The 25,593-nt window shown below is 40.2% G+C and overlaps 2 protein-coding genes across 6 annotated transcripts in view; one reads left to right on the top strand and one right to left on the bottom strand.

Moving 5' to 3' along the window:
* The first annotated feature begins 2,373 nt into the window (after positions 1-2,373).
* On the top strand, positions 2,374-16,671 carry LOC106946954 (neurabin-1-like). 5 transcript variants are annotated; one of them, XM_015031666.1, is made up of 20 exons: positions 2,374-2,770; positions 3,149-3,222; positions 4,327-6,084; positions 7,958-8,090; positions 8,193-8,313; positions 8,397-8,501; positions 9,946-10,033; positions 10,113-10,271; positions 10,864-10,917; positions 11,344-11,444; positions 12,763-12,891; positions 12,970-13,066; positions 13,150-13,219; positions 13,476-13,606; positions 13,683-13,912; positions 14,008-14,073; positions 14,273-14,474; positions 14,646-14,744; positions 14,900-15,088; positions 15,874-16,671. In XM_015031666.1, the coding sequence occupies exons 3-20, from the start codon at positions 4,327-4,329 to the stop codon at positions 16,075-16,077; spliced, it is 3,936 nt and encodes a 1,311-aa protein (XP_014887152.1). In that variant the 5' UTR covers positions 2,374-2,770; positions 3,149-3,222; the 3' UTR covers positions 16,078-16,671. The 5 variants fall into 5 exon arrangements, with proteins under 5 accessions (XP_014887152.1, XP_014887151.1, XP_014887154.1 ...); XM_015031665.1 differs by having other exon boundaries at positions 4,097-6,084; XM_015031668.1 differs by lacking the exon at positions 3,149-3,222 and having other exon boundaries at positions 4,097-6,084.
* The window catches only part of LOC106946957 (integrin alpha-6-like), an 18,127-nt gene continuing 9,007 nt past the window's right edge, over positions 16,474-25,593 (bottom strand). Inside the window, exons 9-26 of the mRNA XM_015031672.1 lie at positions 25,476-25,593; positions 25,291-25,380; positions 24,824-24,885; positions 23,567-23,721; positions 23,333-23,476; positions 23,138-23,247; positions 22,884-23,040; positions 22,727-22,804; positions 22,546-22,613; positions 22,382-22,459; positions 22,203-22,305; positions 21,674-21,844; positions 20,486-20,575; positions 20,268-20,378; positions 19,795-19,893; positions 18,258-18,383; positions 18,094-18,169; positions 16,474-17,175 (exon numbers count right to left, since the gene is read on the bottom strand). Of these exons, the coding sequence (XP_014887158.1) occupies positions 18,104-18,169; positions 18,258-18,383; positions 19,795-19,893; positions 20,268-20,378; positions 20,486-20,575; positions 21,674-21,844; positions 22,203-22,305; positions 22,382-22,459; positions 22,546-22,613; positions 22,727-22,804; positions 22,884-23,040; positions 23,138-23,247; positions 23,333-23,476; positions 23,567-23,721; positions 24,824-24,885; positions 25,291-25,380; positions 25,476-25,593 (1,826 nt within the window). The 3' untranslated portion in view covers positions 16,474-17,175; positions 18,094-18,103. The remainder of the gene's footprint in view (positions 17,176-18,093; positions 18,170-18,257; positions 18,384-19,794; positions 19,894-20,267; positions 20,379-20,485; positions 20,576-21,673; positions 21,845-22,202; positions 22,306-22,381; positions 22,460-22,545; positions 22,614-22,726; positions 22,805-22,883; positions 23,041-23,137; positions 23,248-23,332; positions 23,477-23,566; positions 23,722-24,823; positions 24,886-25,290; positions 25,381-25,475) is intronic.

The following is a 25,593-nucleotide window of genomic DNA, read 5'->3' as shown; positions in this document are numbered from 1 at the left end:
ACTGCAGTTCTCAGTTAAAATGTTTTAGGCATCGCTCCCCAATTCTCACGATTGATTGCTGGAACTTTGCTTCTTTCCTCTTGACAGAGCTGCTGTATCTGAGTCAGGTTTGTTGGCTGACTTGTTCACATACGACTTTTTTGTTCTCCCCTAGAAATCCCCCAAATTTTATGAGACTGAGATCAGGGCTTTGACTTTGTTGTCGCTAGGTCACTTTTTAACGATTTGTAGACAGTAGAGTCACTGTTGATTCAGAAGACCGACTTGGGCCGAAAATTTGACTTTCTATCTGAAATATTGAGATGATGCTGTAATATTTACACATAATGTATTTTTTTTTTTCTTATCATGTTATTTGTTATGTACTTTAAAAAAAAAAAGACCAAAAAAGATGCTGCCACCTCTGTGCTTCACAGTTTAGATTATAATCTCAAGCTTTCGTTTCAGTTTTATTAGATGACATAAAATCTTCAGGCATCTCAGAATTACACAAAGGATGAGCCAGACTTTTGGAGGCCCTCAGTTCTCCTCCTGGTGATTTCTTTTGATTGTCCCATGTCGTCACGTAGCGAAGCACTAGGTTTGAGCTGTTGCATTGAAATGCACCCAGTGCCTCAGTTTAACTCAAATGTTGTGATTTAACCTATCAGAAGCTCACAGAGGCATGATATTATTGCCTAGGCTTTAATAAATTGTCTAGAAATCTTAGTGTATGCAAACGTCTGAATGAAAGTAATACAATGCTCTACACGAGATCGACGTGTTGCTTTACATGCTCCGCGCAAATATCTAGACACAAGAAGCTGCGCCATCGCATAAATAACTTAATATCTGGATCAACAGTGTAAGTAACACAGCTGCCACTTAAACCCTGATTCGAGCACAGCGTATTTGGTAAGCTGTTTCACTGCAGAGCAGCAGAAGAGTGTGTGTTGCTCATTAAAATTGCCATCTTGAGTGTTCAACCCAGCTGAGGCTCAGTTAGAGAAAACAAGTGGAGAGTGAATGTAATTCCCCCTTGCAAATGAGGGAAACTCTAAATATGGTTGACCTGACACAGAGGGCATTTAAAAATGCTGCCGATGTCACAAACTGGACGCTCGGTGATGAACTATGTAATGAAAAACACATACTCTGTTTTAGAGCCACATCAGTGTATCAGTATTACCCAGTTTTGATAAATGCACAGAATGGTGTCACTTTAAAATAATACAAAAGAAAATCTCAATCTTCTTAAACTACAATTGATCATCAATCTCTTCCAAACACATCACAGTAATAAAAAAAAAAGATAAATGTGCACAAGAACATAAGCTTTCTAACTTTCCACTGTGTCAGCTAGTATCCAGAAATTACTAAGTTAAAAAGACGTCAGGACTGTTGATGTACAGGCTGTAATGTTAAGAGCGCTCCCTGCTGGTTCAACTGCAGAACTACAGGGTGTGAAGCCTTTCAACATGATTAGCTTAATGCTGCTCATCACAGCCAATAACAGCAAGATTTCAACATAATCACCAGGCAGTGGAAGGAAAACATGTTTGTGAATAACAAATCTGAGTTTAAACTCCGTATTTACAGTACAACTTATTCACTGGCTTCAGTAGTCGCCTAATTAGCACAGTCCACCCATGACTGATTCAACATCAGCATGAAAACGGCCATTCTGTAAAGGTCTAAGAGGCTTGTTAGAGAAGAAAAACGTCATTGTCGGGAAAAAAAAAAGCCAGAAGGAAACCAATTTGCATTTAAACAAAGGTCCCATTGTCACATAAGATCAACACTGGATAGAATACAAAACTAAACTATTGATGGAGGAAAACTAACTTAAATACCATGAACACGTTATTTCTCACAATGAAATACATGGTGATGTGAGCGTCATGCTTCGGGGTTATTTGCAGGTGTAATTGAAGCAAAAGATGGAGCATGAAGTCAGAGGCCACAGATATATAAATGCACAACAAACCTTTCAGATTTTTGCCTGTAAACTGTTTTGAAAATCCCATATCATCTCTTCTTTCATTTCACTATTACGTAATGTTGGTATTCCCTGTAACATCTTCATAAAAATACTTTCAAGCTTGTGGTTGGGATGTGATAAAATGTAAAACAAAATAAATAAATAAAAAATCAAGCATCATCCCAACAAACGCAAGGATCTCGCAATTTCTACTCTTCTTGTTTTATCATCCATTCTTTAGTTCACTTCTCACCTCCATTATCCAGGTCAACATGAGTCTCTGCCTTCATTCTTGATTTCCTCTGCCATGCCTCAGTCACAGCATCTAACTCTCTATATTTGCTTTTGCTCTCACCATGACGTCATTCCCTCAAATTTCCTTTTTTTTTTTTTTTTTGCTTTAATTCACTAACTCCTCCCTACCTTCCCTCTCTAAAAGTTAGCCTCGTTCAGATGAAGTCTTTTCTGATTGGCCTGTATTTATAACAAGTAGGTCCCGGTGCCACATGGGAGAACGGTCTTCAGTCAGATCCAGGTCACAGCGAGCGGAACTACTCGTTTCTCTGCGTGGATCGGCCCAGTCCAGTGGAGTCCAGTCCAGCTGGTTCCGTTACAAACACAGTGTTCACTTCACAGACAGACTTTGCCTCCACTGCCATCTCACAGACGCCGGCAGGCAGGAGGAACACAAGTCAGATGGTGTTGCATCCTTGCTCATGCAGAGCAGGTGCGATGCACACAGGTTAATATTTGCAAATGGCTTGCCTCTAAACCTGGAAATACTCTGTTGGAGTTCAACAACAGACAAAGGTAAGTGGATTTATCAATGACCTGCATGCTTAGTATAAATCTAGGATGCTCTGCATGTGCTGCCAAGACTGACAACATTATTGCATATGCACACAGAACAAAAAAAAAAAAACCTGCACTGCCTTAACATGCATGTGATATATTAAGCACACCAAATGGTAGTCATCACACAATGATAATACCTATTTTCATGAATGCACTTATACTGCAGGGTGTATCTGCTATTAGTGGCTGTGCAGTATACTAACTTACCTCAGTGTTGGTACCCACTCAGCTCTGGTGGTTCACAGTTAGTGGAGTAGTTTACACAGGATTACCAGGGGATAATCCATTTACAGCATTTAGAGACATGAGTCGCCATCTGTTTATTTATCCCAGAGAGGGAGCCGTCACCGCCGACTGACTGAAAACAAACAAGCCTGCAATGTTAGGACGGAACTGTTCGGAGAAAAGTAAGAAATTACCTCAATCTTCTTTTTATTTACTTCGCTGGTGACCTTTAAGCTGCGCGCGCACTTTAGTCGAAGGAGGTTGCGTTCACAGACTGTCGTAAATTTGCGCACTCTCGTTAGTTTTCGATTTTCAATGTAAAGACTCATAAAAGTATTTATTTATGGAGGGCATTTTTATTATTTTAATTTTTATATATATTATTTTTGTTGGAATTTGGTAATGAATCATCCCAAATTTATGGGTGGCTCTCATCTGATCACCTTATAAAACTTTCATTAGCTGCCCCTGGACCAATTTATTTATTTAAAGGTGGCAATAAAACATTAACATTTAGAATTCAAACAAAAGCTACAAATTTATGGTTTTATTGTGTAGAAATTGCAAACTTTTTATTATCTATGTGTTTGTTTGTTTTTTGTTTTGTTTTGTTGTTGTTTCGTTATTGTTTTAAATCTTTATTTTGACTCATGTCGTCTTTAAATGTCCTCAATCGGGCATTTTTACCGACAGCGCGTTTGAGTGCACCTAACAATTATGCATACGGGACGCTGAATGAAGTAAATGCCGATACCTGTGTCAAGCAGTGCGCGGCAGCGAGTCACGGTTTGGTTTTCTTCACAGTTCTGACTATTGGAAACCTTCCACCTGCGCAGTGAGTTTAAGTAATCCTGAGAGCTTTAAAGTTTAATTTTAGCAGCGATTAAGTTGCGTGGTAGCTTCCGTTGTTTGCAATAGAACTGTGAGGTTTTCCTCGCCCGCATCGATGATGTTGAACATCCGGGTCAAATTTCGGAGCTTTTTCAACAAATTAATTCTGTCAGCCGAGACAACAAGCTCTTATTTGATTGTTCCTTTTTTCTTTCTCTCTTTTAGGTGTAAATATGTATTTCTGAATTGGAAAAACAGCCAGCTTGGCAAATGCCCCACAAATATTGAAAATAATTGAATCATACAGAATTTTAATTTTTTTATTTTTTGCCTTCTTGCAACCACTGCAGCAACTAATTTTTTTGTGCGGTGCCCCTCTTTTCAGTGAGCTGTCCCATTTACAGCTTTTTTTTTTTTTTTACAATTTTCTCTAACCCCATATAGACTAATTGCAGATGATGCGGACAGACAGCAGAGGCCGAAGTGCCTCACCTCACCGGATAACATACAAATCTGACTTTCATGCTATCAAATGCACATTTGACACTGGAATTAGTCTGCAAGGAGGGCCCAAAGCTGCTGCTGCCAGCCAGGGTTCTGCAGTGCCCTCTGACGACCTGTCCAACAGCAGCATCACAGGGAGCCGAGGTCGGATCCAAGGCACCAGGGGTACCAAGATAAGAGAAAACATTTTTCTTCAAATGGACAGTCAGCAGTCAAGACAAGACGGTGCTCCAGTCTCGGTTTCTGGCTCCATGCCTCTCCTTTCTGCGTCGCATACCAGCTTCCAACTCAACACTTCTCCTTTCCCTGAATCCAGGCATTCAGTCATGAGTTTCTCTCCCTCTTTTTTGAGCAGTCTAGCGAGTATTTCGTCCACAGAAAAACCGCTGCAAGATAAACCATCCAGATCAGAGAAAAAAGTGGATATTGACAGAGTTGCTCTGGCTCAGAAGTTTTCGGTGACCCGGAGGCTGTTTGAGAGTAAGATGTTGGAGGTTGGCAGAGGAGGAGGAAGAAGAGGAGGAGGGCAGGTTTTAAAACCTCAGATCATCAGGGGAAGCAAGGGGGCTGCCGTTGGAAAAGGAGAAGTAGAAAAGCTGCAAGAGGCAAGTGAGAAAACCAAAGAAGAGGATGTGTCAGATAAAGACATATCTATAAACCACAATATAAACACGAAGGCCCCTCAAGCTGAGTCACTGATGAGGCATTCTGAATCGTCAGTACTGAACGGGCCTGGTGAGGTTGCAACATCACAATCAAACGAAGAGACGGGAGTCGGCTTGGCACCGGAGGAGACCCTGAGGGCAGAACTCGTCAACGTAAAGAACGATTCTTCAGAAAGCGACGAGAACGAAGAAGAGGGAGTGCACAAGAACAAATGCTGGGCAGAAGGTGAGATCGAAATGCATCTGCACAAAGCTGATGAGGAAGATCAGGAAGTCTCAGTAGATGAGGATGTCTTTGAGGAGGATGTCTTTGTGGAAACACCTGAAAGTCTTCATGCGTTCACTGAAGGAAGAGATAATCTCACCGCTTCCTCAGAACGCCTCACAGAGTTATCAGAAGACATGCAGTGGAAAACAACTAGGAATGGAGGGGAACGCAGAGGAGACATGTATCAGCAGGTGAACAAACAATGGGAGGGCGGAAGGGAGGAGGAGCAGCACAGACACTTCACTGCACAAACTAAGAAGAATCAAACAGACGAAAGGGAAGACGAGGAGAAAACCACTGATGGTGGATTTAGAGAAAGTGCTGCTGGATTAGAGGTTTCGATCCAAGAGATGTTTTCTGACAAGGAAGGAGGGGCGAAGGTGGAAGGTGGAGAAGAAGACTTTAGACACAGTCAGAGAACGGAAATCAAAATAGGCGGCACAACATCAGGGACACAAGAGAACGTTGTCACTGAGAAGACGATGCATGTTTCATGTAGAGATGCTGGTGATGAAGAAGGAGGCAAAGATGACCAAACGGAAGCTGCAGGAGTCTGTGGGATTGAGAACCGAGCTTTTTGGTGTGATAAGGACTCCCAGTCCCATCCAGAGCTCTCAGCATCACTACAAGAAGAACAGCAGAGCTGTACGAAGGGGGGAAACCAGCTGGTAACAGAATATGAAGAGATTCCCGGTGTGCCTGAACTGGACTGTCAGGATGAGGATTCACCGGAAGCTGCTAAGAGGAAGGTCAGGTTCTCCACAGCACCAATCAAGGTAATGCCATCGTGGAAAATATTACACCAATTTCAAACTATTTAAGTTTAATTTGCTTTCTGTCTGAGATGGAAATTGTTTCATTTACGTGTTTGTAACTGGCAGCTCCTGGAGCTGTTAGAATCCATGTAGGAGAGGTCGTAGCCCAGAGCTATGCTTTTTTATCTATTAGGGGAGGAGAACAGGCAGGAGCCTACATGCCTCAGTCTGTCAGCATCTTGCTCGGAGCTGCTCTTACATAAATGCACTAAAACTCCTGTGTACTGACAGAAATCTGTTGCCACCAGCGATAAAGACATGTAAAAGGCCTCAAATTTAATTCTCAGTCCAGCCTTTAATTTTAGAGCTTTTTAAATAATGAGAATGTATAATATTCCACAAGGTTGGTGGCTACAGAGAAACTAAACATTTTTGTAGTCTTTTGATTGTCCTCAGGTTTTCTGTAAGATTTAGGTCCCACCGACTGAGATGGACATGGAGGAAGGCCATCTCAGTCCAAAACTGGTGAGCCATTTCTGTGTAGATGAGCCGATATGTTTTGCACCATCATTATCCTCTTGAATATTTTGAGTTTACTGTCAAAACCCAGCCAAATTGTGTGTGAAATCGGATATTTCAGATTCCAGTGCCCCCTGACGAGGCGCCCAGTCCCTTTGAAGGATCCTCCACCCTACTTAGCAGTGGGGAAATATGTTTTACTGCATATCCGTTGTGTGTATTTCCTGCTTAGTTTTATTCCCATCTGGGCAAACTGTACAATTAAAGTCTCAGTGAAGATGACCAAAATCAACATGTTTGCAATTCTAATGGAAAAGAAATTATTTTCGCCCAGGAAATCACTTCTAATCAGCTGGTTGGCATGGTGATGGTGTCTCATGGTCGCTATAGAGATTTGTTTACCTCAATGTACCCTTTGCTGCGGGACTCTAAAAGTAAACCTTGGGTTTTTTATTTTGCGTCCCCTACCATCCTGCTCACTTCTCGCCTTGTCACATCTCTCCAGATAGAGCTGCACTGCATACCCATCCACACTCATCATCCCGGTATTTACTGTGTGCACTACTGCAATCACAAAAGACTGCTTGGATCCAGCTATTGGTTGGACATCATTTTCAAATTTGGGTCTAACCTCCCGTCTGCACCAGTAACCGGATGGAGGGTGCTACACACGTTATGTAATGTACCATCATGCTCCGTGCGTGGCGGATAAGTGAACATCTGTGGTTACGCAGTCTAGTGGCAGGAACTGTGCTTCAGTGTCATGTCATATTTTTACCGTGGGGAATCAGAAAGTTCTTACTCACCGATGAAAAGTTCATGACAGTAAAGCATAATTCGGAAAGAATTGCTTCAGTAACATGCATTTCAAAGCAATTGCTAAGGGTGCCAACAAGTACAACTGTAATTTCTTCTTCAGTGAATAAATGCACTCAAATTAAAGGTGGAATCTCATTGTGGGTTAAGCTACTACAGTAGAAGATTCATTTATTTTAAGGCTCTTTACACATCAAATCTGGATTAAGAATGATTGTAGCAGAAGACACTGTAGTAACGTAGCGTCCCGTATTGTGTCGGGACATCTGAGATCTTTAGCGATCCTATAATTATGCGTGTACCATATGCTCTCTGTAACACTTCCCAAGTCTCTCGCCTCACACACTGTCATTGACAGATTTTCCAGGCATAAACAGTGTCTTGTGGTGTCAATAACTGCAGATGGTTCTTTTTACAGTTGGCTCATTTATTAAATATGAGTGTATAAAACAGCTATTTCAGAAGGCCAATTCCTTTTTCTTTTTTTTCCCCCGCTTCCATCAGTGTTTATCTCTATCTCCATAGGGTTTTTGAATTGGACATTTATTGTGATTTTCAGGTGTACAGCACATACTCCAACGCGGATTACGACAGACACAATGAGGACATCGATCCGGTGTCTGCTTCGGCTGAGTTCGAGCTGGAGAAGAGAGTGGAGAGGATGGATGTTTTCCCAGTGGACATAGAAAAAGGTTTGTGCCTACGTTGTGCCTGATGTCCATGGTAGAAGCATCTGGGCTGGAAAAGTTGAAAATGCCAGGTCATGATGGTTTTCTTGCTCCCGTCACCTCCAGGAGTGGACGGACTGGGCATTAGTATTATCGGAATGGGTGTGGGGGCTGACCAGGGGCTGGAAAAACTGGGAATCTTTGTTAAAACAATCACAGAAGGAGGAGCAACCCACAAGGATGGAAGGTAAAATTGCACATAATTAATTTGGCAGGTTATAAAAAACAAAAACTATATATATACATTTTTTTTCCCCCTGTGCATGTTAGGATTCAGGTGAACGATCAAATCGTGGAAGTGGACGGTGTAAGTCTGGTTGGAGTTTCCCAGCTGTTCGCCGCTACGGTCCTTAAAAACACATCAGGCCTGGTCAAGTAAGCCATTTAAAAATGATTTTCTTCAGACAGTCAAAGGTTTGCTTTTTGGAAACTTGTCAACACAGTGCAAGTTGACCCTCACTGTTGACGACATGGTGTAAAACAAAAAAACGCCTGAAACATTAATCACTATAGACTTTTAAGACTTCTTAAGGTCTATTGTAATAGATTATTTTTAGATGAAGTGAGATAAATATAGCTTTCCATCCCCCTTCCTTTCCTGATGTTTTTTTTTTCATTAATAGATGTAGAAATGCACCGACAGGAACAAAGGATGTAAAAATAGAAACCTTAATACCTACAGTGAGTTTACACATTAGATCCTGTCCGTCTTGATAGTCTGTAAATTTTAAACCCATCCAATCAAATGTATCTTAGTTTCAGTTTCTTAGTTTCTTAAACAGAAACTTAAACAGAAGTTTAAGTTTATGTACTCAGTTTCTTAAACAGAAACTGAGTACATTTTTCTCTTGCAGATGTTCTGTTTTCATTGTTTGCGACACGTTTCAGACCATCACATTGTAACGTCGTAGAAATTGTGTAAATACTGTATAAAGTCAGTTTGCAAACAAGGACTTATTAAAGCTGCAGTATGCGATTTTTATAAAAACTTGTCTAGCAACATGACTTGGGCTTAAAGCTCTAAAGGAGGTCGCTGACATCTGTCTGGAAGGGGCTCCAAAAGCCATTTTGATAACCACCATACTCAAATTATCTGCAAGTGGGAAAATATAGAACAGCTCTAACAGCATTTGGATAAAAGTTCAGCGGGAATAAAGAATGTTGCTGACATCTCTCGTAGTAGCACACCAGAGACGCTATGTCCTGTAGTGCAAGTCAAGTCCCACTTTGTTCCTGTTGCTTTACGTCCTTCCTGTTAGCTGCTGCTGTGCAGCTCCAAAGCCATGTGGCCATGCTAAAGATTGGGGGGAAAAAAACTTATATAGATCACATGTAAACTAAAATAAGCAGCTGCTGGTTCAAATCCAGCTTTTCTAGAGTCTGGATGAAATGGCAGCCGGTGTGCTTTAACCAGGACAAGGGTGAAAATAGCAACCGTAAAATTGGACACATAAAGGCATAGAGAGGAAAATTGTTGTGTTGACCCCATTCAGCTGCTGTCGCCTGCTGAGAATCACTCGTTTGTGTCATGATCCTATTTTCACAGCTTGTGAGCCGTATTCTGAACACATAAGTTGACTTTATGAAGGAACTCATTGTGACACAGGCTCTCTAATCCATGACAGGCCAAGTATCTGGACTCTGTTATGTTTGTTGAGTCATTCTAATTGTTTAACATCCAGTCAGTCATTGTTGTCATTAACACATGTGCTCCACATTTGAGGTGCAAGAGGCTATCCCACGATGCAGTGTGAAGAGGTGTGTCAGAGTAAGGAGCTGCAGGTGTGACAGATTTGTTTTTGTTTCCTTTTCTGTGCAGGTTTTTGATTGGCCGAGAGAAGGAAGGGGTGGAGAGCGAGGTGGCGAGACTAATCAACGAGAGTCTAGAAATGGACAAAACAAAAAAGGTTTCTTTAGGGTGATTTTTTTTTTCTTTAAGAAAAATAAATCATTTCATTATACTGTTTGCTTTTCCTGCATTTGAAGAGAGAAAGCAGAAACGGTGTAGATGACAACAATGACAGCAGTGTGTCGGAGAGAGACTCCATCTTTGAGGAGGAAGAAGGGGAGGAGGAGGATGAAGAGGAAGATGCGTCTGTTTTGTCCAGTCTGGACAACTACCAACTCTGTCTCAAATACCAGCAGGTACAACTTCTTGATCAGATGAGATATACCTTATCTAATCCTGATGAGATAAAGTAAAACAAAATGACATTTTGTGAAATATTATGCTTTTCACAAACCACTTCAGTGAAAGAAATGTTAAAACAGCTTCACGTGAGAACTTATACGGTTACTACCTAAATCTGTAAACATTTTGTTGTATTTGACCATATAAATTAGCAAATTGCATTTCACATTGATTTTCAGATGTGAATCTAGACTATATTCTGTTGATATTATTCTCATATCGGATTTCTCACTTCAGAGCCATTACTTGTAGAACTAGCTCACTTTTGTCCCATTTTAGTTGAGTCCACTCCACCACACTTCTGACATGTTTCTGGTAAAACAAAGACTGACGTGCTTAACGAACTGGTCCTTTCACTATTCAATCTTATTACTTTGTTTACATTTACCTTGAAAATAACCAAACTCAGTTCCAAGTACCACTTAAAGCATTCCAACAGTCCTACTTGTGGTGGTACTTGTACCACATTTTGAAAATATAACAAACTGTAATCGCAGCAGCTTAAATGACTATCTCCAAACTGATTCATGTGCATCTTTTTAACAGCTCCAGTCCAAACTGAGAAGCAGAACAGCTCAGCTGCACCGAGCTAAAGAGAAGGTAGGCTGAGATTTGAATCTCGCACACAAACCTATAGCTGCACTCGTTGTAAGACGCTACCTTTGTGTCCAGATTTGGAAACGGCCTGACCTATTTTACTGGGTATGAGATGGCTCATGCCCAGTTATTAGGACACGGGCCTTGTTCCAACTCTGAGCCACGTCGGTCCCACTCTCCAGCCTGTGCCTTGATGTAATCACCACTGTGGATATGACTGGGTTTTCAAAGTCTTTCAAAATAAAAAAAGAAGAAAAAAAAATCTTGCTTTTGTCCATCTTGCTTTATATGAATACTTTTTTTTTTTTTTAATTTGTGCTGAAACAGTTTGGAGTTCATATGTTCTCCTGAAGGAATTGTCTCTGTTGTAATAATATACTGGAAGCTTCTTTCCTAAAGTCTCTTTATTTCTTGCTGTTTCTCTGCCAGTTAAAGGCATGGGAGGAGCAGCGAGCCCGTTGGCAGAGCCTGAGAGCCGAGTTGGAACAAAGAGCGCAGGATGGAGAGGAGAAAGCAGAGAAACTAGAGAAGTACGCTGACGGTTTGTCATAAATGTTATTTGGCTGAGGGTGGATTAACACTGGAACTGCCAATGGGGCCAATCCCCTGTAGATCCACCAGAGGGTCTCATTTTGAACGTGGGTCCATAAAAGCCTGAAAGAGACTGTTTATTTTTTTTTTATAGTAGAGTATGGTTGAGGAAAAATAAGACATGGGATTTTTTTTTTTTTTTTTTTTTTTTTTTTTGATACAGTGAAAACATTATTTGTTTTTAGATGTTGCTTTGGAGCACCAGGAACAAAGTATTGTCTGAATATGCCACATGCAAAGCCTCTGTCACTTTTGTTTTTAGCTCAGGCCAAAAAAAAATAATTACAACTTAAATCTTAATCTCCCTGTTGCACATTTTGTTTCATTCTTTAAATGCATCATAGTTACACATTTGCTAAGAAACATTTTTATGAATACAGAAATGCAACAATAATATAGTGCCAACTTCTTTTAAATCAAAACTATTGCTCTTTTCCTTATAAACTAAGCTATTGTGATATGGTGTGGCATATATGTATATAAACTTTTTTTTCTATAGCCACATATTGAGATCTTATTTCTAATGTAAGAATGTAACAGGACATTAATATTGCTATGGTTACCGCTAGTGCACCTTCAGGAGCAATAGTAGTGTCAGTGTCTTAATCCTCAGCCAGGTTCATATTGATCACTGACCTCATTCTGTTTAGCTTCCTCCCATATTCATCATAATCCCCCGTGCATCATTTGTGCTCATGTTTCAAATGTATTCTTCGTTCAAGTTTCAACTACTCCCTCTAGTCTGTAGTCTGCAACTCCAGACCCTGAACTGCAACTTTTAGATGCATCCCCTCTCACACACACACCTGAATCAATCTTTTAAATAAGGTGTTTTGGAGCAGGGGTAATTTTTCATCGTGTATTTGAACAATTCTTTGTCCAAATCGACAAAAGAATTGTCATTATCCTCAAGTGTTCTTGGCTTATGGTGTTGCCATAGCAACAAACCATTTGGTCCAGCACCGCTAAGCATTCAACATTTTATATTGATATTCAGTGGGTTGAAATGATTCCCCTTGGTGGTTCTTGGTATCCATGCTTTTAACTCCAATTTTATGACAAATATCCTATATTTAAAGAGATATTAGAGGAAAGAATGAGGAAAAGGCATAAAATTAAACGTGTCGGGATCAGATTAAGAGACTTGCGAAGGGAAGATTAAGATGTACCCCTTCGTGGGTCTAGTCTTATGGCTGTAGTCGGCAGAATGATGTTGTTGGTTGAGAACATGGTAATAAGACTTGCTCTAATTATTAGCTACTGGCAAGAGGCCCAAACGCTGTGCAGAGTCGTGAGTCACCGACTGGCCGATACCCAGGGCCAGACGGAGAGCCTGGAGATCAAATACAGCAAAGCCAAGAGACTGGTCAGAGATTACCAGAGCAGGTATGATCAAAATACAGTAATTATTATTTTAACTGTATGTACCTCGTTGCGGCAAAAATGTCTCATTTCTCCTCCCAGAGAGGACGAGATGGACAAAAAACTCGCAGATATGACTAATGACATGGAGGAGAGAGAAAAGCAGCACAGAGAAACTGTAGAAAGGCTACAGACCCAGGTGAGGAGGAGATTTTATAAGTCTGTGTGGATTCATTTCCTTCATGGCTCCTGACTCTTTCATCATTTCTCGCTATTTATCAGATAGCGCAGCTTGGAGGAAAAGAGCCTGAACTAGAAACAAGGAACCACACCGTGGACCCTTCAGTCACAGGTCTGTGTGTCAAGAGGAACTAGATAAACATTCTTTAAATGCATCAAACAGTGGCATCCACATTTATGTTTTTTTTTTTAATAAAATAAGATAAACGTTAATGTTTGATACACATATAGGTGGATAATCTTGTTTCTTTTGTAGTAGTTTGATTAAAAAAAAAATTCTACCTGTATCAAGTATTGCTATGCGTTTTAAAAAGATCAAAGTAAACTTTTGTATGCCAAAAACAATAAAAGAAATCTGTTTTCCTCAGAGTGGTATCTTCCGGTTCCTAATACTGGACGTCTCGACTCCAGCGCTCACATAGCCCGAGCTCAGCTGGCCCAGAAATCAAAACGCAACCCACCGTCGCGGGACAAACTCCGAGAGAGCTTCAAAAAACAGGTAAGGGAACAAAAACATACGTGTCCGTTTAAAAACTTGCTTGTATCCTAACTGGTCCGCCTGTTTTCCGTTGTAGCAGGAGGAAGACGTCGTTAAACCTCAGGAGAGTCTGTCTCTGTCCACTTCCACTGTAGCCCAAAGCAACAGAAGTGACCGGTCCAGTACCTCCACTTCCTCAACACTTAGTCCGCAGCCGACCAGCTCTCCCCTCTCCGCCCCACCCGTCTACATCCGCGACTCCGTCACATCCTCGCCACGCAAATCCTCGGCATCCAGAAAGTCCAGAAGGATCTTTCCAAACTTGAGGTGGAAGATTGAAGACGCTCTGAACTCTTCTAGAGCAAATGTAATTATAGGATTTGTCTTTACTGTACTTGAACTCTGCGATTTCTTTTCTTCAGTGGCCTTCGGAAGTCGCTTGGCAAAAAGAGAAGTGAAAAATGCAGCAGGAGATCAGCCAACAGCAGGTGTGAAAATTTTCTTCAGACCCCTAAATGACTAAATCTTGGATGTCTTTATTTTACAAATGGTAATTGAGTTTAGTCATTTCTAAGGTAAACCGATTCTGAGGTATGAACCAGGCTTTTTTTTCCCCATCTGAGGTAAATTATCCCAAAAGGATACAGGCAAAACCCTGTATTCTTGTAACAACTTTACTGTCTCCAGCGGATCGTGTGGCGATCTAATCGACGAGCCGCCAGACATTCCCCCATCTGGCTTGTTCACCTCTGTGCCCTCCTGCTTGCACCTGCCCTGGTTTGGGGATAGAGGGAAAGAAAAGGAGGAGGTGGAGCAAAACAGGCCAAGGTTGCGATCGGTGTCCAGCAGCAGTTTGCCTTATCTGACCGCCGCAGACAGAAGAGATCAGGTAAGGAACGTCTCCTGTTTTTGCAATGGTTCCCTGGTTCTGGACGCTCCCAGCTCTTCAGACTAATTGCGTTTCTACACATCTTGTTGGAGATGGCGTTTCTCTCTAAAATAAGCATCCATGCAGATGTAAAGTACATAGGTAGTCTGGGAGTCTTTCTTCTGGTTCTAGAGCATTGGCTCTCCGGTGGACAGCTCCAGCATGGTGGGCCACGTTTCTGATCACTCCCTCTCTGGACATTCTCACACTTGCACCTTTTCCTCCTCTGAGGTAAGGCTGTCCTCTTCCTTCTGTTCCTTTTTTTTTCTTCCTTTCCTCTCTCCCTGTGGAGCAATTAGTCTAGACATTTTTTTTTCCCCCAAACGTTCTCTGCTTCTTTAGTTCCAGTTTCCTTTTTCTTTCTCACTTCTCTGATCTCCCATCAGACGTTGGACGACTATCCAATTCCCAACAACAACAACAATCGCTGGCAGTGCCAGCCCGTCTCTGAGTGGAACAACCAACAGGTGTGTCTGTGGCTAATCAGCATGAGCATGAATCGGTACACCAAAGAGTTCACTGCCAGAGAGGTGGATGGCACACAGCTGCTCAACATGGACAGTCAGAAACTCAAGGTGAGGAAAAATGCCGACGCCTACGACTTTCAGCGTCAGTTCTCTGAAATTGCTGCGCTGTTGAATTATATTGTTATCTACATGTTACACGCTGAGGCTTGGACCTCTTCAGATTCATCGCATTGCAACCATAAAGTATTGTATTGTATTGTATTGCTCAGACTTGGTTTGGATTGAGAAGTGAGATTGTTGGAGCCACATGTGACTTGCACAGTAACCCTCCCAGACCAAAAGGAGCGCCCACAATCCAGCCAAATTTGCAGTACCGTGATTCCAACCACATTTGCGCTGTCTGAAAAAATCCAGCTGTTTCTGAAAGGGGAGATGTTGCGTTTCCTGCCAATAATCAAGCCTGCCATCGCTTGATTATGGTAATTTAACCCCCGCCTCTGCAGGGAGTGAAATTAATCCGAGGGGCGCTCTTTTAATGGACGGTAAATTGGGAAAATAACTCGCTGCATATTGAAAGTTCCAGTTGTTATGGATAAGTGTGCAAATATATTTACTCATAGGACATTTAAAGAACTGCATGGAGTTAAAATAAGCAAAAAATATCCAGGCGGACATTTGAAACTTGGGTCATAAAGGGTTAATAGGCAGGACTTCTTGGTGATGCCTGAAAGCAGGTTCCTTCCCAAGTCCCATTTGCAAGGTCTTCCATCAGAGCCAATGCATCGATTGCACAGCGTTGCGCACAGGTGTATTTGGATAGTTACAGCAGTGAATACGATTGCTTCACACCTCGTCACATTTTATGTTGATCTGTGGCACGCGCCCTCCAACAGGCTCTCGGCGTGTCAAGTCAAAATGACCGCTCTGTCCTCAAGAAGAAGCTGAAGGAAATGAGAAGAGAGGAGAAGGATCAAAGGAAGGAAGACAAGAAGCCGAAGGAAGGTGAAGGCGGGGAGAGAGCAAGGATGGCGAGTGACACGTCGGTAAATGACGTCGGCGGGGGTGGCAAAACCGTAAGAACAGAGTCTCTGTTGTAAAACCAGCTTGAGAGGTGAAATCACCTGCAGCACCAGCATTTTTGGAATGGAAACCAGTGCTTTGTGCAAATAGAAATGGATAGATCTACTTCACACATCGTTTTTAAATGCACCATGGGGGGCTTATTTGAATCACTACCACAGATTGATTCCAGCATCGTGATTCTGACGAATTAAATGTATTTAACTGGGAAGTGTGTAATTACTCATCTTGCAGCGATGGGGTTTATAATCAAGTATTATTTATTCTTCAACTAATTTTTAAATGTGTGCTGATTTTATTTTTTTTGCACTCAGGAATTTGCTGTAAATGCTTTTGTGTGTTTAATAAATGATTTAAACTGCATTGCATTGCTTGAAATTCTCATTTAACAAAATATGAATAGGGAAACTCAAGAAAATGAACATTTTATTAAAAAGCATAAAAAAAACATGAATTTGAACTCGACATATCTGGCAGCTGTGCATTAGACAAAGGTTTACTGTATGGCAACATATGAACAACTGACTAGAAGTAAAAACTGTGGCAAAAATGTGATCTGCACTGAAGTGCAGAATACAAATGTGTGATCTGGTAATGCAAACTGTATGCTGGGAAAAGGTTGCATTTTGGTTTCATCATGAGTATTTACACTTCATGCTTGTTGACTTGAAAATAGTCTTTGCAAGAGAAGAATAAATTCCTTTAAAAATATAAAAACTTTTCTTTACAGTTGCCAAACTAAGGTGCTATCTGCCAAAAGTATGCACCACACTTTTGGCTCTGCAAAACCCGTCACTTTCACTTTTTTTTTCTCATAAATTTAACTTAAAAACGGCTTAGCCCTCCCTTCCCCCCAACAACGGTGTTTCATATTTGATCCTCAGCACCTTAATTTTCAAAATTATATTGTATTTCCAAATTTTCGTCTCTCAACGTACAGTAAAAAACAGCAAAAATATGACTATCTACATTCTTGTCATGAAGAATTCTTGTCATGCGACGTTATCCGCACTTTCTCCCCACACACAAAGGTTTTTCTTTCATCTGATCCAGTGTCGTAAACGTGACTCTGTCTGGTAACATTTGAAAAATAATGTACTTCCATCTTTGGCACCCTGTGGAGAAAAGAAAACATTTTAAATTCTAATGAACACAAGACTTTCATACAGACCAAGTCACTTGGTGTTGAACTGAAACAGAACGAGCTAAAAGATCATCTGTGTTGATATTCAAACCTATAAGCCAGTCTCTTTGTCTGCTCTTCCCTCTCTTAAATTAATGTTACTAATAAAACCTTTTTTATATATAATTTTTTGTCAAAAACGTTAACTTAACTTGTACAATAATCCAAATGTGCCTCAATTTGTATTTAGATTGAACAGAAGTTTATTCTAGCAATCGCATTCAAATAAATATACACGAAGACTCAAAATTCAGCTCAATTCTCAGAAAATAAAAATGTTTCATAAGAACAAAAGAACAGAAAAGTAGAAATGTTATAGCCTGCATAACACCGGGATAGTTGCCGACATCCTCCATGAGGAGGGTAAGCTAAAGATGCTGGCCGTCACGACTGACTGCTGTATCCAATTGCATTAATTGAAATGTTGAGTGGAAGGAAAAAATTGCTCTATGAATATGAATAACTGCAGATTTGAGAGGATTTTAAAATAAAGCTCATTCTACAGTGTGAATTTTATTTTCCAATAGGACGAGACGCCAGCCAACAATGCTTAAAACACCAGTGTCTGCTTTATTGGCCATTTTGTCACTTTATTGATTAGCCACCTCACCGAAATCCCACAGACAATCTATAAAGTTTTCAGGGCAAAGATGAGACACCAGAGCAAAAGAATCGTTTCATTGCAAGCCCACAATAGCTGAATTTACAGAAAAAAATATACTGTACAATGAACCTGTTTCACTTTTTGCATTAACTTTGACATTGTAATGTGACGAGATGCAGTTGTAACGGAAAGTGGCGCGACTGTACCAAGAAAGGCCAACGCAAGACAAAAACCATGAAATCTCACCGCTGACTTTTCATGCGTTTGACGTCAGCTTCTCTTTGTCTGATGGATCCTCCTTATTTTTCCGAAAGACTCCACACTGAAATGAGGCATGTCGATAAAAACGTTATTGCAAAGGGCTTTTATGTCTGCCATTTGCTGACGGTGATAAAGTCTTTTATTCGTACCTTCCAAAGAAGGAAAGCCAGCAGGGCCAGCAACATCAGGATCAACAGGACGGACAGAAAAATGATCCACCAGGCCACTCCTCCCAACCGAGCCAAGCGTCTCTCTGGAAACACGGTCAACCTCACCTGGGAATCACGGCAGAAAAAGCAAGAACATTAGTATGAGGTTATTTGGTAATGTGAAACATAGAGATGTATATATAAAAAATGTGCAGCCTCAAACAGATTTCCCAGGACTTCTCTGTATTTACCTGCATCACTTGTCCCCATCACTCCTGATTAGCTTATTAAATGCTAATTTGTAGAGATCACAAGTCTGTCAGCAGATTCTGAGCTCAAAATTTCTGTAGCTCCTTCACATGAGAATCACCGTGGGCGTTTTTGTCTGCCCTTGTCTGGACTGTCAGGTGTGGTGTACCGCCATCTATTGGTAGGTTTGCGAACGTGCCACACATTTTCAGTTTTTTAGATCACAGATGGAGATGATCATACGACATAGTGGGGATACGACTTTCATGCCAAAATTAAAAATTTTCTTGAAATGAAGAAAAAATTGGTAAAACAATGAGTGTCGATTTTTATTTATGTCTTATTTTTGCTTTCATTTCATTTTTATAGCAAGTCCAATTAAAAGCGTCTGTCAGGTTCTATTTTTACTCTTCCATTCACCTGAGTGTGCCTCTTGTCTTATCCAATTTGTATTGTTTAACATTGTTTTATGTTTTTTTTTTCTCTTAATGTTGTTTAATGTTTCAATGTTGAAAAGTGTCCTTGGGTGTTTTGAAAGGCGCTGACAAATAAAATGTATTAGTATTATTATTATTATTATTAACAGGCAACTTTGCTGTACTTACTCATTAAATGTGGTTAAACAGAAAATGTTTTCAGACAAACCGTGAGACATATATCCCATTTTCTTTCCCCGTAAACATTAAAGCCTTTTTCTGCACCAACAAAATGGAAAACATTAAGTAACTGTGCAGCTTTTAAGAAACTAAATAAGTTGAAAAACCTTCTATGTTTAAGATTTACAATGAATTTTTGTTTTGTTTTGTCAAAATTGTGCTTGTTTTACTGAGCAGAGGTGAAAAAAAACTCCAAATTATTTTTCTTTCTATGAACAAATCCATACACAATAGATGGATGCACAGATTAAATTACTATTTAAAAGACCTTTTTACTAACTTAGGTAACTTGTTCCACTTTATAACTCTACATGACTAATTATAAAGTATAATTATGCACAATTTTATAATGATCTATTATGTGAAATACCCAAAAAAACATTACGCTTTGTGGTTACAATGCCTACAAATTAAAGGGCCATGACTACATTTGAAGGGTGCTATGCATATAATTCAAGTCAAATTTAGTTGTAGTACAGCGACCAAGAAATAATCAAAATATTTTAATATTTTGGTCATTTTATGGTCCCACAGTGTCGGGATTGCTTAAAAACATTTCTGCGTCTATTCTCCTGACTCTGTTTTGGGTTCATCAGTGTCACACAGATAATTTTCTATTTGTGTGTCCTCACCTGGGTCTCAGCACCCTCCTCCATTGCTATCGTTGTCGTGCTGTTAACATGCAGCGACGCCTCCACCATCACATCCACATAATCGAAGCCTGAAAATTCCTTTTATTTAAGGAGAAGGGAGAAAGTCAGGTTTATTTTTGCAATAATATCAAACATACACGTGGACTTTACGACAGAATAAAGGCATTTTCTTTCTCTTGCACAGATTCAGGACAAATGCTTTTTCAAACTTAGCTTTAATTGTTCTAAAAGGAATCGAAGAATATAATTAAGATCAGTAAATAAGGCTTCTGTTAGGATAGGCTCAACAATAAGAATCTACAACGGCAAGTCAAATTAGACTAACAAAAAGGTTTTAATTTCACATAATCCACACAAAACAAGCAAACTTCATTCTTAAAGACCAGACAACCTGCAGCTCATCTTAAATCCCCACTATTAGTGGAACAAACACAACAGTCTGTCTTTCACACCTCTATGAAAGTGTTATTCCACAGGCGAGAGTCCAGAGTGACGGTCGCCTTGTAGTCCAGGTCCCCCAGGAGGCACTTCATTGTCACACATTTTGCTCCATTGCCACACGACTGTACACAGACAGATCATTGTGTCGTTACCCTCACTGGTGGGGAGGTTAAGTTAAATATAGTATTTAATAAAGTCTGGAGAGAAGGAAGTGCTTGTGTCGTAATACCAAAGTCTGGTGCTTCTTATCTCCAATTAAGCGTGAAAGTGTCCCATTGATTCCTTTGGTAATGTCTCTTCTCTTTCTGTTAACCGATTTCTTAAAGAAGAAGAAGAAAAAAAAAACATAAATTATAATTTTTCTTTGTATTCCTCAACATGTATTCAGTCAGTGGAAATAACACTAGTCAAATAGCCAAAAAATAAAGTCTGGGGGGTTTTAGACTAATTTTGATGCACTCAATCAGGTCAACTTTCTGAACTAAGCTGCATATTAGTTTGGGATGCTGGGATGCAGTCATGACGGCTGATCACTGTTGAGATATCCCTGCTGCCGAGAAAATGAAGCGTTCGAAGAAACAAAAATTCTTGCCCTGCGTTTTGCACAATAAAGATTTAATTTTCAATTTACATGTACTTACCCTTATCGGTGTTTATTACTCATTTGAAAGAAATCCAATTTTTAAGAAATACACTCTGTTAGACAAATGAGACTAACAGCAAAAAACAGCATGTTTGTCATCAATGTCATCAATTTAGTCAGAAGATCAGATTTCTCTAAATCGAATAAGAATAAAATCTTGACCTGATTGAGAAAAGTGGATGTTATTTTAGGATTCAGCCATGCAAAGATAATCTTAATTCCTAACTCAGTCCTAATTCAGCTGAAAAAACATTGACAACTTCGAAAAAATCTATTTTTTTTACCTGGTGTAATCCATGTACTACACAAAATTATACGGAAGCGCATTGCTATCACGCAGGAAAAAAATTTTTTCGATCGCTATCTCGTTAAAACGAGATACTATCACATTTTAACGAGATACTTATCTTGTTATAACGAGATAGCGATCGAAAAAAAATTTTTCCTGTGTGATAGCAATGCGCTTCCGTAAAATTATACTTCAATCTTTTGATATTTAAATACAGACAAGAAGGCAGATGAAGACGTTCTCTTCGGGCCGAGGTGGGAGTCCAAACTTCACTTTTCTAAGTTGTCCATCTCCTCTTGGGGGATCTCAGAAATTCCCAAACACTGCTAGCTGTTAAATATGCTAAATGTTAAACGGCCTGTGATTGTATAGAGCTTTGTCAAGAACTGAAAGTCCACACCTCTGGACTTGGTTCACAATCATTTCTCAACTCGGTCTAACTGGTCCGCCCAGTGGTCTTCTGCTTGATTCACTTTTTTCCTCACCTTTCCAAGATGGTTGATCTCCTCTTTGGGAGAGCACTCCATCTTCTTCAGGCCTGTGGAGCTGATCTTCATCAGGTAGAGCAGATGATGGTTTTTGTCTGTCATCTTTGGCCACTTTACGTTAAGGGTGACTTGTCCAATGTCTTTCAGACGCTTTCCTCGGTTGATGATCTGTTTTAATGGGGACATCAGTTCAAACCTTGGAAATATGCAAGTCTAAAATTTGGGACATCACTTAATAAGAAGGCAAGGTTATGCTCGGAATGAACAGCTTGTAATTGTGACACGCAATTTCATGTCAAGACCAATTTTTCGGACCATGGGATTTTAAATTAATCAAATTAATTATTTTTTATTTATTTCTGCAAGTAAAGCTCAATTTATTCAAATGTTTTTTTTACACATGATCAGATGGGTAAATGTCTGTTTGTATGAGCCTTATATCAGCTTTTTTTATTTATTTTGTTTTGTTTTTTAAGCAAAACGTACACGGTGGCATCAGACAGGGTGGACGCGTTTCTATACTCACAGTGAACCAGTGTTTGATGGCACTGCCCATGTCACTTTCACTCTTAACGTCCGTCACACCTTTGGCGTCTCCATTGTAGTAGACCTGAGATGATTCAATTTGCCTGGAAAGAAAGCAGTTTGCGGTCAGTTGGCTGAATTAGTGCATGGCTGCGTCTCTTCCCTGTGAAAATGTCTTACCCCGATAAGGACAGCTTCAGTGTGATGGCCACCTTGGCCTTTGCTTTCACGGTCATCAGATTCTGCTGCGTACTTGTCCTGGTAAAAATGTACACAAGATCTATGCTAAAAGAAGTGAACTGAAAGCTACCCAAAGGTTTACAGAAGCAGAATCAGACACTTACGTTTTTAACTTGAGCTCAATTTCCACTTCAGTCCTGTTAGTGATATCGAACAGGATGTAGAAGGTTGTCTGTAAACAAACGCGCATATTAAATAAATTACAGTATGCATTCTGATGGGACTTTCTACATTATCTAAACTTAAATAGGTGCTGAATAGAAGCTCAGAGTAACTTTTTCTCACCACTGAGTCACGTTTGAAAGGGTTCCCAACGTCACAGTCAACCTTAGATCCATTTTGGTTTGGGTTGCAGGAGACTTGCTGCAATCAATGATAACTCACCATTTAGAACCAGAAAGTACATGTGCGGGAGACTGATTGTCGGATAAGAGAAACTCACTCCAGCTCCAAGCATGTATGTAGCGTAGGTCACAGATCTGGGGAAGTTAGCAACCACAAAAGCCTCATATGCATCATCTCCCTTTTGATTGGTCACTGTCACTTCCAGGGCAGCGCTTTTTTGGCCACTTAGCGAGATCACCGGTACTCCATTTTCCCTTTAAACACATTAGATTACAAGCAACGTATGCTGATCAGTGTAGCTTTGCTTGCTTCAGTAGCAACCCTTTTGGTTAAATCTGTAAATCCTCTTACATTTCTAAAGAATCAACTTTATCTCCATCTTTGCAGACGTAGCGATATTTTAGCATCAGGTTGCTCTTGCACACGTCATTGTCGCCACATCCGTCTTTCAAAAATGCCACCTGCAAGCATGTTGATGCACATCAGAAGCACTATTAAAGCAAGACGTGGTTATTTCATGTATACAGCGAGAAAATACAAACGTACGTTTGATCGAAATGGTTCTACGTCTTTGGGATCCAGGACAGGTGCAAGCGGAGCGTTTTGGGCCTGTCTTCGTTTGCGTTTAGCATTCTGGATGTTCACAGAAACATCGATGGGGATCCCATGCATCTTGTCCTTAATGTTGTCCTGTTAAGAGGGGAACGTCACACAATGTTTGTCATGTCACACAATACGTTTTTAGATAAGCAACGGAGAGAGACATGCGTGGACGTATACCTTCATGACAAGAGAACGAGTGACACATTTTCGCGGCTCTTTTGCATCCATGGTAATGAGCCCGGTGGACAGACTTTCCAGACCTGTGAATGTCCCCCTGGGATCGAGATTGTTTCTCTTGCGATCAGCATCCACTTCAAAATGGTACTTCATCGCTAAATGCAACACAAGAGGCGAAGCAGCACAAGAAAAAGATACTTATGTGCAAATTCACGCAAAATAAGAATGATAGGCTGTATATTAAGGGCTAATTTACAACATCAGGAAAATAATACAGTACATGCTGTTTGTAACAGAATGTAACAGAAAATATACTTTCCAATAAGTTAATCTCATGTTTAGTCAGACCAGATAATAATTTCACTAAAGTGTTTGGAGTCAAGAAGATATTTTTGATGTGATGCATCAAAAATATCTATATAACCTTTTGTATATGATGCGGGCTTTGGGGTTCTTTTGGTCAGTTGTTTTGGATGTTGTTTTGCTCTTGGTACTTTCTTATAGTTGTCATTTTCTGTCATTGTTGAATCATGGACCTTGACTAATGAGATCATGGTTCATGGTTCTTTTGTGACTTCCTGGATAAGTTGTGGATGCACTCCTGTAGATAATTTGCCACTTGATTCAGTGCTGTTCTGTGTTTTTTTTTTTTTCATCTATCTATTCTCTATCTTATAGGCTTATCCTTCGAGGGGTCAGACAGACAGGACAAATAGGACAAAAACTAAGGAGAGTTTAGCGAGACTAATTAATCTGCCAGTCATGTTTGAACCCCAGACCTACTTGCTGTAAGGCAACAGTGCTACCAACTGTGCCCCTGTGCAGCCTGTTTGTTTCATTTGTGCATGCTGGCTTCTGCTGTGGTTCACTGATGTCCCACAGCCTTGGTCATCTATTCAACACATTCTGTGTTCTTGAATTTCTCCAGGTTGAGAGATTATGCCAATCTGTGTTGCGGTTTGCGATCTTTTGGCGTGCTTCGTGTTGACAAACTGGTTGTCTTTAAGTGATTTCTTGAGTCTACAGGTCAGAGAAGTAATCAGGTACGTTTGTTTGCTTGCATAATAAGACTCGCCTTTCCATAGAGATGTTGAATGAAACATTTAGGCGTGACTAAACAACAAACGCAGTGCAAATGTACAAGGAAGCAAACACTTTTTTCATTACAATATAATGCTGTTATCTACATTGTGAAAATGCAATAAAAAAAACTGTTTTAGCAAAAATGATTCGAAAGGAAAATGAGGTTCTGCTCACTCAGCGGGGTAGAAGAGCTCTGCACGCCACCGTTGAAGCTGAAGCATGCTTCAACTTTCAGGCTGTGGGAACAAAAAAGGTAAACTATAATCAGACATACAGCATCTCTGGCAAGTTAATTTTTGAGCAGATTTTCACATGTCTAAAAGTTAAAAGCACATAATGAATATAAAATTAGACAATGGCACAAAACAGTATGAAATACCATGAAAAAGAAATCCTCTTGTGTTCAAATCATAATTGTAGATTTGAACGAATCTACAATTATGGCAACACAAAAATGTGAAAAGGGGAAAGAGACAAAAACTGAACTTAAGAAAGATTAAATAATATTTCTAGCAATACTTCTGGAAGATTTAACAAAAATATTTTTTTAACAGATTATATTTATGTAACCAAATTAGAATTGTCAGTAATTATTAGGTCTTTGCAAGGATGATGTTGAAGGACGAGGTGGGCGCTCTTACCAGACCCCTTCAGGACAGTTCTTCTTGGTGAGGTCAATTTTTTCTGGCGTAATGGTGATTTTCTTCTCAATGCTAACAACTGGTCGGGTTCTGTGAAGAAACAACTCAGTGAGCATCTCTGTAAATATTGCTAAGCGGCGCTAGGTCAGAGCAATGCATCGGCGCATCAGCTTTAAATTTCTCACTTATAGACGAAGACAGAGTCTGAGAGGGATCCAATGGCCAGGTCTGGATACGAGTTCATGTCCAGGTCCATGTTGCCTGCTAATGAATAGCCAAACTGCCTCACTCCAGACTTGGCGG

The sequence above is a fragment of the Poecilia latipinna genome, unplaced genomic scaffold (genome assembly GCF_001443285.1).
Source record: "Poecilia latipinna isolate Pla-1442-1.1 unplaced genomic scaffold, P_latipinna-1.0 Scaffold214, whole genome shotgun sequence".
NCBI lineage: Eukaryota > Metazoa > Chordata > Actinopteri > Cyprinodontiformes > Poeciliidae > Poecilia > Poecilia latipinna.
This window is presented reverse-complemented; position numbering and strand designations above follow the sequence as displayed.

Excerpts from the sequence above, each read along its gene's own strand:
- LOC106946954 (XM_015031668.1), top strand. The coding sequence starts at position 4,327 with ATGATGCGGACAGACAGCAGAGGCCGAAGTGCCTCACCTCACCGGATA. Across the intron at positions 8,091-8,192 it reads CCCAGTGGACATAGAAAAAG|GAGTGGACGGACTGGGCATT; the intron begins GTTTGTGCCTAC and ends CGTCACCTCCAG. Across the intron at positions 8,502-9,945 it reads AACACATCAGGCCTGGTCAA|GTTTTTGATTGGCCGAGAGA; the intron begins GTAAGCCATTTA and ends TTTTCTGTGCAG.